This window comes from Ochotona curzoniae, unplaced genomic scaffold, assembly GCF_017591425.1.
Source record: "Ochotona curzoniae isolate NIBS_2020 unplaced genomic scaffold, NIBS_Ocur_1.0 scaffold_1852, whole genome shotgun sequence".
NCBI classification, from domain to species: Eukaryota; Metazoa; Chordata; class Mammalia; order Lagomorpha; family Ochotonidae; genus Ochotona; species Ochotona curzoniae.
In genome coordinates this window covers 30,915,860-30,929,027 of record NW_024467087.1, presented here as the reverse complement: position 1 = coordinate 30,929,027, position 13,168 = coordinate 30,915,860, and the positions used below count along the sequence as shown (strand labels likewise).

At 34.9% G+C, this 13,168-nt stretch overlaps 1 protein-coding gene across 2 annotated transcripts in view; it reads left to right on the top strand.

Annotated features, from left to right (window-relative positions):
- The window catches only part of COL4A5 (collagen type IV alpha 5 chain), a 185,485-nt gene that overhangs the window by 117,186 nt on the left and 55,131 nt on the right, over positions 1–13,168 (top strand). For both annotated transcript variants that reach the window (XM_040999806.1, XM_040999805.1), the window contains exons 26-30: positions 297–389; positions 482–586; positions 1,558–1,655; positions 2,949–3,099; positions 9,762–9,875. In XM_040999806.1, the coding sequence (XP_040855740.1) occupies positions 297–389; positions 482–586; positions 1,558–1,655; positions 2,949–3,099; positions 9,762–9,875 (561 nt within the window). The remainder of the gene's footprint in view (positions 1–296; positions 390–481; positions 587–1,557; positions 1,656–2,948; positions 3,100–9,761; positions 9,876–13,168) is intronic.

The window sequence follows — 13,168 nt, the reverse complement described above, 5'->3', positions numbered from 1 at the left end:
ATCCAGAATACTAGTTTACTAGTTATCTGGGGACTCCTTTAATCCAGTCAAGTTGACACATAAGATTAACCATCACATATCTTCAGTCATGGAAGTTGCTTTTTCTCTTGGAAATTCCATGCTTTTCTTTAGTATCCTCCATGATTGTGCAATGCGGTATTATTTTTCTTGTGGATTTTTGTTTGTTTTCGTTTTCAAAAGGTTGCTTATTATTTTATTTTTTCATTTTTTAATTAAAAGTTATTTTTTGTACAGCAAACACTTGTAATTCACCATGGATTCATTCTCGTTCTCAGGTCCTAAAGGTGAGCCAGGTCAAACCATAACTCAGCCAGGGAAACCTGGCCTGCCTGGTGTTCCAGGCAGAGATGGGGAAGTAGGCCTTCCAGGTATGCAAGGAATTTATTTTAAAATATCTCTGACACTTGTTGACTTCTTTCTTTAAAAAGTTCTCTTTCAAAATACTACTATTTCTTTTTAGGTGACCCTGGACTTCCAGGCCAACCAGGCTTACCAGGCATACCTGGTAGCAAAGGAGAACCAGGAATCCCTGGAATTGGTCTTCCTGGACCACCTGGTCCCAAAGGTATGTCGGACTGGATGATGTGAAATATAGGCTTATTGGAGCGTTGATGTATTTAATTCCACAAATTAAATACGTTAATTATACCTTTTCTCTGTGCAGTAAATAATAAGAATAAAAGTCACAGCATGTGTATACTGTGATTTCATTATTTTTGTCTAAAATAAACCAGATATGAAAATATCTGGTCCGAGATAACCACAAATGATATATGAGCTAAGAAAAAGCACAAAAATAGTTGCTCTTTATGTTTACAGTTGTATTTTTTTAGTGCTAAAAAGCAAGCACATAGTAAGGGCTCAGTAGATATTTGTTGAGTTAATGGATTATAATAAAAAACAGATCTATTGTTTACATGTGTCCAAGCAGTGTTTTGTCTTGAATAGTATTCTCTTAATCTATTGAAATTTTGTAAGGCTATGGCTTCAACTGTGTTTTATTCCTCACAGAATGTATTCTCATGAACGGCAAGGGTATGCATTGCTTCCCCACTCCTAAACATGTCCGTACACATTTCAAGCACTTTCAACAGTGTCATATTTAGTTGCCTGTGATATTATGTCTGCAATAGTCTTAAATTCATTTCTGGAGCTACATGAATGGGCTCTTTATCATGCTACGTTCAGAAATAATCAGTAGAAAATTCTATGATTCTTCTGTGAAATTTATTCCTTAGATTTAGATCAATCTTGATATGTGATAGTTTTTAGTTTTTTTTTTTTTTTTGCAAGAATATATATCCGCACACATTAACTCTGTGAATAGTAAGAGCATTTGGTTATTGAGAAGCAAGATGGGGTATCTGTACAGCTGAATCTTAAGTAGTCATTTAAGAAGGTGTCATTGTGCTTTTAACATCTGGTGTAGTCACTAAGCCTAATTTGACAAGGTTAAGATATGCGTTACAACTTTGGATATCTAATGTAAAGTATCTTTTTTTTTTCGGAGATGAAAAATTACTTATTATTTTACAGGTTTTCCTGGAATTCCAGGACCTCCAGGAGCACCTGGGACACCTGGAAGAACTGGTCTAGAAGGCCCTCCTGGTCCACCAGGTTTTCCAGGACTGAAGGTCTGGGACATTTTAATGTATCCCTTCTCATTTTTCTATCTCCCTTGCTTTCCTGTCTCTGATTTAGACATCTTCCCAAGTTTTGACTATGTAAATAAACCTGACTGACTATATTTTCCTTTAAAAATGTTTAGCCCTAAGCCATCTTAAATAGTTCAAGAAATCATATTTGGACAAAACAGTTTTGTGGACTTGCTTTGGAATGGCCAGTTATCTGATTAGCGGAATGAATAGTGCTTCTCTATAAAATCATTATCCCATTTCATCTCTGGCCATGTCAATGTGATGATTTGTCCAAATGGTGTTTAATATCATGTGAAAGCTCTCCTGTACAGGGCTCCTCTGCCCGAGTACCATCATATACACATGATGCAAATTACTGCTAATGACCTAGTGATAATCGTGATAAATAAAACTCTGAGTGCTTTTCTATCCTTTTTTACATCTTATCTAATCTCAAACTTTCTTCAGTCAACCTTTAGCAAGCTGCAATTGCATATAATTATCCTAATCATTCTTCTGGTTTCTCTGTGCTTAATTTAAACTCCCTGTGCTTCATGACTATCCTTTTTTTTTTTTTTTTCCATAAGATGAACAGTTGCCCATTACCTCAGCTCTCAAGAGAAAACCGTTTCTCTATATTGGTTGATTATTTTATTTTAGTATGAATATTATATTTTTAAAGATGTATTTATTTGAAAGGGAGAGCATCAGGGAAAAAGGGAGATATAGACAGAAAGATGTTTATTCCACTTCCTCCCAATTCAAGAATTCTACTTACGCACACCCCTGGAAGCAACAGATAATGGACCCAGTATGTGATTCTCTGTGCCTGTTCCCGTCTCCCTCACCATGTGGGAGACCTCGGTTAAGTTCTTAGCTTCAGGTTTTGTGTGTATGTGAGGAAGGAATTTATATGGAAGCTCTCCCTGCTCCTGCCTTTCCTTCCCTCTCTTTTAAATAAAAAGAAACTGAAATAAGTGTAAAGATTGTTAATTGGGTTGTCTAATATCCTATAGTCACATTTTTCACTCATTCTGTTCTTTAATATCACACTTTCTCATCTCTTTCTTATCTTAAAACCAATCAATTCATTTAGTTTTACTAAAGCTTGTTTCTTATCCTTCTAGATATTTTCTCTCAACAATGACAAGTAATTTTTACGTAATTATTATCCCCCAACCCCCATATAAAAATATTGCCTTGCATTTTTTCTTTTAAATCCTCTACATTAAACAGTAAACACCAGGAAAATCATGGAAGGTTTTGTGTTTTGTCATGTGTTTACTAAAGGGAGAACCAGGATTTGCATTACCTGGACCACCTGGACAACCAGGACTCCCAGGTTTCAAAGGAACACTTGGTCCAAAAGGTGATCGTGGTTTCCCAGGACCCCCGGGTCCTCCAGGACGCACTGGCTTGGATGGGTTACCTGGACCAAAAGGTAAGGAGATTGTTGTTATTGTTGGCTTTGCTTTCAACTTTGGTAATTAAGCACATGGGATCATTTGTAGGTGACACATTAAAACAAGTGGAAAGCATTTCTGCTGTCAGTACTCCACTTTTTGAAACCCTTCAGTGATTATTTTATCTTTCATTTCCTTGAATTGATAATGCAGTCATTTAAATATTTATTTATTATAAATAAATTTATTATATTTATTATAAATAATTTTATTATAATTTATTTTATTGGAAATGCAGATCTACAGAGAGAAGGAGATACATAGAGGAAGATCTTCCATCCACTGGTTCACTCCCCAAGTGACCACAATGGCTGGAGCTGAGCCAATCTGAAGCCAGAAGCCAGGAGTTTCTTCCAGGTCCCACGCGGGTGCAGGGTCCCAAGGCTTTGGGCTGCCCTTGACTGCTTTCACAGAGCACAGGCAGGGAGCTGGATGGGAATTGGAGGAGCCAGGATATGAACTGGTGCCAATATGGGATCCCGGTGCACTTTAGCCATTAGGCCTCTGAGCTTAGTCCCAAAAATACAAGCTTTTGCACACAGAAGTAACACTAAGAAATCTTCCTTATGCGATAACTCCATCCATTCTGTTACTGTCCATCCACATACATACTTACATTTTAGGTGTTGTTTTAATTTATTGTTCCAACATTCCTCTATAAAAATACTAACCAATAAGCCAAAAAATTATTTTATTCATTGCTTAAAAGATAGGTGTTGTTATTTGACTTTTTAACCTTCACTTAGGTTGCTTAATTTTATATCCTAGATATCACTCTATGTCATAAATAGAAATTTAGAGCTCTTCATCTTTTATTTCATTTATTTTACTTGAAAGGTAGAAAGAAAAACACAGACAGACGTACGGAGAAATTGCCCATCTACTGATTCCCTCATCAAATTCTGACAACAGCAAGGGCCAAATTATGTCCAAGCCGAGCGCACAAAGTTCTGTCTGGATATCTCATGTGAGTGACAGGACCCAAGTATTTGACAACATCTGCTGTGTCTCAGAGTTGCATAGTACCAGGAAGCTATATGAGAAGCTGAAGCAGGACTCAATGCCAGTTTAATATGGGATCTAGACATCCAAGGTGGTGGCTTAACCTGTTGCTCTATGATTTTTTTCTTTTACTCCTCCTCTATTTTTTATTTTAATTAAAAAACTATATAAATAAACAGATTCCATATACATCATTATACAGATTTAGGAGCACAGCAATACTTCCATCTAGCCTCCCTCATGCTCACATTCCCCACCTAACCTCTCTCTTCCTTATTTCTTTTTTTCCTATTTTTTGTCAGGGCGCATTTTCATTTAACTTTGCAGTCACAGGCTTAACATTCTGTTACACAGAGATATTGACACATAGCAAGTAGAAAAACAGAAACAACCTATTTCTCAGGAATATAAACAAAGGCTATAAATAAGTAATAAAATCTCATGATGTTAATATCACTCAAATGGAGTACTTTTTAAATATTTTGTGTATTGGTTATTACAGATCAGGGAAAACATATGATATTTGATTCTTTTAAGATTTATTTTTTTATTGGAAAGGCAGATATACAGAGAGGAGAGACAGAGAGGAAGATCCTCCGTCTGATGATTCACTCCCCAAGTGACTGCAACGGCCGATGCTATGCCGATCCAAAGCCAGGAGTCTCTTCTGGGTCTCCCACGCGGGTGCAGGGTCCCAAAGCTTTGGGCCGTCCTCAATTGCTTTCCCAGGCCACAGGCAGGGAGCTGGATGGGAAGTGGAGCTGCCGGGATTAGAACAGGCGCCCATATGGGATCCCGGGCATGCAAGGCGAGGACCTTAACCACTGCACCACCGCACCGGGCCCGATATTTGATTTTTGGTAGGAGAGGGTGTAACTTCTTTCATTAGGCATATGTGGTTTCCAGTTGGACTCATTTAGTTGCAAAAGAAAAATTTCTTTTTTTAGGCTGAGTAGTATTTCATAGTGAGCTTATACCATACTTCATTGAGTCATCCATTAACTGGTATGTGTGTTGATTTCTTGTCTTAGTTATAGTGAATTGAGCTGCTATAAGCATAAAGCTACACACAACCCTCATATACTGATTTAATTTCATTTGATGAAATTCCCAGGAGTTCAATGGCTGAGTCATGTGTTAGATCTACTTTGAGGTATCTCAAGAATCTCCATACTGACTACCATAATGGTTCCACTGGTTTGCATTCCCACCAGCAGTGGAGCAGGATACCTTCTGTCCCACAGCCTCACCAGCATTTATTGTTTTCTGACTTCTGTATGATAGTCATTATAACTGGCGTGGGGAAAATCCTCATTGGGATTTATATTTCCATTTCCCTGATGGCTAGTGAACCTGAGCATTTTGTTTTTCATGTCTGTTGGCCATTTGAATTTCATCCCTTCAAAAATAACTCTTCATGTCCTTTCCCCATTTCTTCACTGAATATAAGCCTACTTATAGTGACATTCTGAGATATGATTATTGTGTGGTGCCTTTGTTTATACTCCCAAAGAACAGTAGGTTTTTGCTTTTCTATTTGCTTGGTTTTTAAAATTTTTCTTTTTCCCTTTGTATTCTTTGCTGTTGTTATTATTTTTTACCTGCCATGTGTTGATATCATTACCTAATGGAATGTTATAACTGTGGGGGAAAAAAAGATAAAAGCCTGGTAGTATTGAATTACAGAAATATACCATATTTTATGTCGTGAGCTGGTAGTTGCTAGAATTAATTTTTGCCAACATTCTTCTTATTAGAAATAACTGCACAGTGAATAATATTTAATATATATATGACTTTAGATGTATGCAAATATAGTACTAGAACAATGAAAATATTTTTGAACTAAAGAAAAGGTTCATTCCTAGAGGTTGTCAGAGTCCTCTCCATTTATATCACTTTACATTTTTACCAGCAATACGAGTATGCTGATTTCCGCTAAAGACTTGTTATTTGTGCACTGATGGACTGATATTTTTGCTGATCTGATGAAAGTATGTGTCTTGGTATACTTTAAGAAATATAGCTTATTTTGCTAGTTTTCACATACATAGAAAAAATAGAATAAGAAGTAAAATAATGTGTATCTATCTCCTAGATTTTGTAAATTAATATTTTGTCTCCCTGCCATTTTATTTTAAAATATTAAATAAAATTTAAATTCAAAGTAAATTAACATAAAATTTAAATAAAATTTAATTTTTATTTAAAATTTACAGCATAGAAAAAGTCACAGTGCATACAATATACACAATATTGATATTCCGCTATCACATTTTATTCTACACACTGTCATATATCTGCTCATCTGTCCATCCTTGTCCACCCATTTACCTTTTTTTCAATACATTTGAAAATACTTTACAATAACACCCTGATTTTCCCTAAATATTTCAGCATGCATTCCATAGCTAAGATACCATAGTCATGTATTTCTTCTTTTTATATCAAATTCATATTAAATGATATGCACAAATTTGAGGGGTACATTTTGTTGGAGAATTTACAGTTACAACACCTGCATAATCCAAAACTCTATCATGATATCATTCTACAAATTACTTTCATATCCATTTCTAGTGAATTTCTACCCCACCATCCGATATGGCAATTTATGAGTGTACCCTCACAAATTATTTTACTTCAATAAATGCAAACTAAACATATGGCCAAACCCAACACCATTCTGTATTTAAAAAGAAGAAGAAGAAGAAGAAGAAGAAAGAAGAAAAGAAACTTAACAAAGGGCTGATGTGATGGCATAATGGGTTAAGCTGCTGCCTATAGTGTCAGCATCCCATATGAGCACTAGTTCAAATCCTAGCTGCTCCACTTCAGATACAACTCCCAGCTAATTTGCCTAGGAAAGTATGAACTCGTTTAGAAGAACACATGGCAGCATACATACTTATTATAGACGGGCAATGTATGAAATTCCTGATCAATATAACTGCTCAGTATTGACACTCAGAATATTTCACCCATTAAGAACAGAAAACACAATCTTTTCAAGTGTTCATGAAACACCTACCAAGATAAACCATAATCTGGGTAGTAAAGTGAATCTTGGCAAATTTAGAACAATGAAATTGCATAGGAAGTCCTCTTACCATATTGAATGAATAAGAAAAACACACAAAAAAGGTATCATGACAACATGTGTGGAAAATAACCAAAATATTTCTGAATAACAAATGGTTCAAAAGGGAAATGGTCAGAAAAATTAGATAGTTTTTGGAATATAAATGAAAATAAAAAATTAAAATACAGATAAAAACATGATTCAAAGATAAATATTAAACGCTGGTAACAAGAAATGAAAACCTTAGTTATGTACATACTTTGGGAAACGTAGCAAGCAAATTAAAAGTATACAGCATAAGAACATCAATTAAATTTACAGTTTAAATATATTAGAAAAATTCTCCGAATCTAGAGCAGACTTTCGGGTATGCAGGTTAAACAGCTACTTACGACATAGGCATCCCATACAGAATGTCAGTTGGAGTCTTTGCTGCTCTGTTTCTGACCCAGCTCCATGCTAATGTGCCTGGGAGGCAGCAAATGACGATTTAAGTGCTCAAGTCCCCTGCCAACCATGTAGGAGACTCAGATGGAGTTCCCATCTCCTGCTTTTGGTCTGTCCCAGCCCTGGCTTTTGCACGTATTTTGGGAGGGAAAGAACCAGCAAATGGAAGCTCATTCTCCCCTACCCTTCAAAGAAATAAATAAGTAAATAAATAAATCTTAAATAATTCTCTGAAGTCAGATGATGTTCTTCAAAAAATCAATAACATTTATATACATCTTGTCAGAATGACTAAAAAAAAGACACAGATATTAACAATGTGTGTAAAGGAGAAGACGTCATTACAGACTAATTTTATTGACATGTTAACAAAAAAATAAAACAAGTAACAATCTGTCCCCATATTTTATTGCTTCAAAGTAAAGAATCAATCTCTTCAAAGAAATAAACAACTGAAATTTACTGAAAAGTGTATAGTCCACACACCTATTTTTTTTTAAGTTCATAGATAAAAAGCTACTGGAAAAGAAAACTACAGGATCATACACATCACTGGTAAATTCTAACAAACATTCAAGGCAATAATATTAATTCTGCATATTATCTTACCCCCAAACAGATGTGAATGAACTATTGTCCATTTGTTTTATGAGACCAGTATGACTCTGTTACAAAAATCAAACAAAGACATTAAAAGGACAGTAAGGTGTCAATCAATATATCTCATGAACACAGATTTAACAACCATGAACAAAATATTGAAAACTCAATATATAAACGGGGTAATAGGGCCCAGAGTGGTAGTCTAGTGCCTAAAGTCCTCACCTTGCACACACTGGAATCTCATTTGGGTGCCGGTTCTAATCCTGGCCACTCTACTTCCCATCCAGCTCCCTTCTTGTGGCCTGGGAAAGCAGTTGAGGACAGCCCATAGCCTTGGGACCCTGCACCCACATGGGAGACCAGGAAAAAAACTCCTGACTCCTGACTTCAGATTGGTTCAGCTTTGGCCATTGCAGCCACTTGGGGAGTATATCAGCAGATTCAAGATCTTCCTCTCTTTGTCTTCTCTCTGTATATCTGAAGTTCCAATAAAAATAAATAATTTTTTTAATTAAAAAAAACAGGGTAATATCGCTGATTTATATCCACAGAATACAGGCAAATGTGACATCTGAAAATCAAGATAGTTTAGACAGAAGTGTAGGATGAAATCTTTGCTGCCATAGGATAGACGCAAGCTGTTAGATAAAACACCAAAAGAATAATGCATTGTATTTTAGAAAAAAAAATCTTGTCAAATTGGGCATCATTAAAATGTTCTTTCATATTCCATATCTGACAAACTGTTTTTAACCACAATATATTAGAAACTCTTCAGATATTAAAAAACGTGGAAGATCTCTCAGTGTCATGTTCTCTGTTTCTCTGCATTTAAAATAAAATGAAAAGAAATTCTTTTAAATTTAAAAAATTGCCTGAATTATAGGAAATGTGGTTGTAACAATGATCAAATGATTTGAGTAGATACTTCACTGAATAAAAGATCTGAATGGCTAATACGCATACAAAGATGCTTAATATTAGGAAATGTGTGTTAAAATGAAAATTTTGTATTAATATGTAAGTGGAAGAATTGAATTTTAAATAAAGAAGAAAAAGTGATGTAGATGAAGAAGAAATGATAAAACTTCTAATGTCAAAGGTAGGTTTTATTGGTGATATGAAAGGCATGTACATGTTTATAAGCCATGACCCTGACTCTGTAAAAAAGGAAGGTAATTTGAAAATAGATTTTAAACTAGTAGATACATATGTGCCTGAGATTAGTTACATGTAGAAAAATGTGTGGTTTGCAATCATTTGTTCTCTTTTGTAAGGTTGATTTATGGACTAAAGTTGAGTGCTCAGTCTGTGTTAAAATAAGACTATTGATAAATACTGTGTGTGTTGTTTTGAGTACTTATGTGTAGCTGTCATGATGAATGAAAGCCAATTTTTGAAATTACTCTTTAATATGATATGCATTTTAACATGAGATTTGTCATATCTGAGGACTAGTAGTTCAGCTGCTGTTTCTAATATCTGAAATTTATTTATCTCTAAAAGGTGATGTTGGACCAAATGGACAACCTGGGCCAGTGGGACCTCCTGGGCTTCCAGGAACAGGTGTTCAGGGACCACCAGGACCACCAGGAATTCCTGGACCAGTAGGTCAACCTGGTAAGCATAGAGGAAATATGCATTCTGTGTGCTTGAAATTTAAATTGGTTACTTCATTAACAAAGTGTTACCTCTAAAGGTAATCCAGAAGATAGACTTTGATAGGGAATGTATCCAAATGCTTAGTTTTCTGAAAGCAAGAAAGTACAGACCACAACATAAAAGCTATTACATCCTGATATATCCCCCTCTCTGTTCATCTCAGAATTCACGGTTGTAGTAGTAGCAATTTAACAGTTGCAGCGTTCTATCTTCGACGCAGAATTGGTGCAGTAGTCATGGTTTTTGGCAGCATAAACCTAAATGTCTAGTGTGATCATTACAGATCTAAGTAGCTGCATGGCATTAAATTATATCTCTGTGGAAATTCTTAACATGTCTTTTTCTCCAGGTATTCTAAAAATTATTTTTCATGCAACAGTTTCATAGGCACATTTTTCTCCCACCCCACTCTTTCCCCTGCATTGTTATACTAGTATAATAGCAACAGCTACAAGCCCATCATTTTGCATTTAAGTGAATGATGATATTATAGGTATAGAAAATGGTAGGATTTCCAGCATTCTATTGTAAAGATATATTTAATAGTTTCATTGGGAGTCTTACCCCATGAAAACTAGAGTTAAGAATCAGCAAAAATGTTTTGTAAATAAATGTTTTAGGCATTCTAGTCGCTGTCTGTCTGTCTGTCTCTCTAAGAATAAAGTAGTTCTCCCCACCCTTTTCCCTTTTTAAATTAGCAATCGTTTTGTATTGTTTCTTTTCATATTTCTATTGGATAGTCAGAAAAGTCTTGCCAATGGATTGTTATAAAATGGCTGCTTCATTACTCAAAAGAAACCATTCAGTTCAGGTAGTGTAGCAAAAGGGTCTTGAGGAAAAGAATATTTTTGATCTGTCCAGTATTGTTTCACGTAGATGAATAAAGTGAATTTATCATTTCAGATGTATTTTGTTTTCTCTTAGTTTGGAGGTTTTCAAATCTGGAGCATTTCAAATTCATTAATCACAGCAGAGTGAGAATAAAAATAGACCAACATTAATATCAATCTGAATAAAACATAGATATGCTAATATCACTCTAAAATACAGATGTTTATAAAATGCTTTGTGATTGTTTTAAATGTGACACTCTGTAATATTTTATTTATCTATTGCTCTCTGTCTCTGTGACCACAGAGTATATACAGATATATTGATTTATAAATTCTAAATAGGATGAGCACGGGAAAAACTAATGTTGCTGAATTCAGCCTTACTTCTTTCTCCTGTAGATTTATGCTTTGCATAGGATTCAAGATTTCCGCTAATAGGATTCAGCAAATAAATGAAGTTAATAGTAACTACCATGAAAAAGCATTAAATGTACTCTCAAAATAGACATTTTCTTAGATTGCAATTACTTTTTTTAACCATATTTTGTGTTTGATACCAACCACGTGTCCTCATTTTTAGTATAAAATGTATTTAAATAAAAAAACAGACTATTACTCCAATCCATCTCAAAAATTTTATACATTGGGGTTTGTGCTGTGGTATAAAAAAATAATACTTGTGACGCCAGCATCCCATATGGGAGTTAGTTCATATCCTGGCTGTGCCACTTCTAATTCCTGCAAATAACCTGTGAAAAGCAATGGAATGTTCTCTTGGGCCCCAGAAAACCTGCACAGGAGCAGCTCAGTACTGGCCATTGCAACCATTTGGGGAGTGAAACAGCAGGTAGAAAATTCCCCTTTCGCACTCTTACTCTCTCAATCTGGATTTCATACAAATAAATGAAATTTTTGAAATGTTGTAATAATGCTGTGATCAGCAAGACTATTAATAATGTCTTGGTAGACGTAACTTGTAGTACATGATTAAAATTTTATCAGTGTTTTTCTATGAGAAGCTTTCATTTGCAATGGAAAACTTAATAGAAATATTCTGTATTTTTTCTCTCCACTGTGCAATGTTTACAATATGCGTTTTAGACTTTCCTTTTGACTCCAGTTTTCTGCTCTTACTAAGCTTTTACTATTCATCTTTGTCTTTTCCATGGCAGACTGTGTAGTTTAACTCCTGTTTGCAAATTAAGATCTCACTGAATATCAATTCTCCATTCATGAGCAGGGAAATTAAACATTATTATTGAGACATCAGAAGCAAAATGCTTTTCATTCCATGATCTACTAAGCCAGGAAGAAACATAGGTTGTTTATTCTTGGTATTTGATTTGGCCACCACTTAGAAGATGATTCCTTTAGTGAGTCTTAAATATAATTTGAATATATTTTATTTCATAACTACATACCATATCTTACCCTGAGCCAAATACATCGTAATGCTTGCTCAGTTTTGAGAAAAGTGTGTGGTTGAATCAACTAAAAAAAAATTATCACCACAAATCTGAATTAAAATAAACTACAACCACTGTAAAAAATCCATATAAATAAAGGCATTCTTCTAGACAAAGGGGAAAAATAATGTAGTTTTATAACTTTTTAGTGGGGCTAATAAATCCTTGAGCAACAGGGTTGGGTGGAGAGCTTGTCACAGATGATCCATATTTTTTAGCATTCCCCACTTTTTCCATTCAATGGTTCTATTTTGCTGTCAAATAAATTTAGAATGTCCACATACCCCTATCTATCTGAAGACATGCTATTAGAGAGTAAAGAGATTAAGCAAAACTGTTAATTTTATATTTACTTTGTTTATCCTGGATCTTGCTGGGTTGCTGCTCCTGAAACACTTGAACTTCAGATATACTTAGTACTAGTTTTTTCTCAAAAGTCTAAACCTTTAACAATAAAACAAGCAAGATGTCTGCAGATTTCACTTCATTTTATTTTGTTATTGTTATTTGTGGAACCACTGTCTTAAAGCATATTTCAAAAGCTCATTTATTTGCATTTAAATTTCAGTACTTATAAAGCTACTTTGGCTATAATAATACATAGTGATCCATATGGTTATAATTGTGCTCATAATTTGGCATCTCATCATACCTTGCAGTTATCATAATAAAAAAAAAGTCACTCCCATTTTACAGCAATTTACTCTAAAATGCAATATTGGATCCACCACCTCTGTGTCAAATAAGTGAAATTCTCTATTCGGTAAACTGAAATTTATCAGCTTTAGTTGGACGATTGCATCAAATTGCGCTTGAAATACAAATAGTCACCTATGAAACTTCAACCATAAAATTAGAGCTTACTATTGTAGGGGCTCTTGTAGTGATCATCTGACTAAAACTCCAGTATCCCTCTTCCCAGTCAGGTCTGGCCTGATCCCTATTCAGCAAA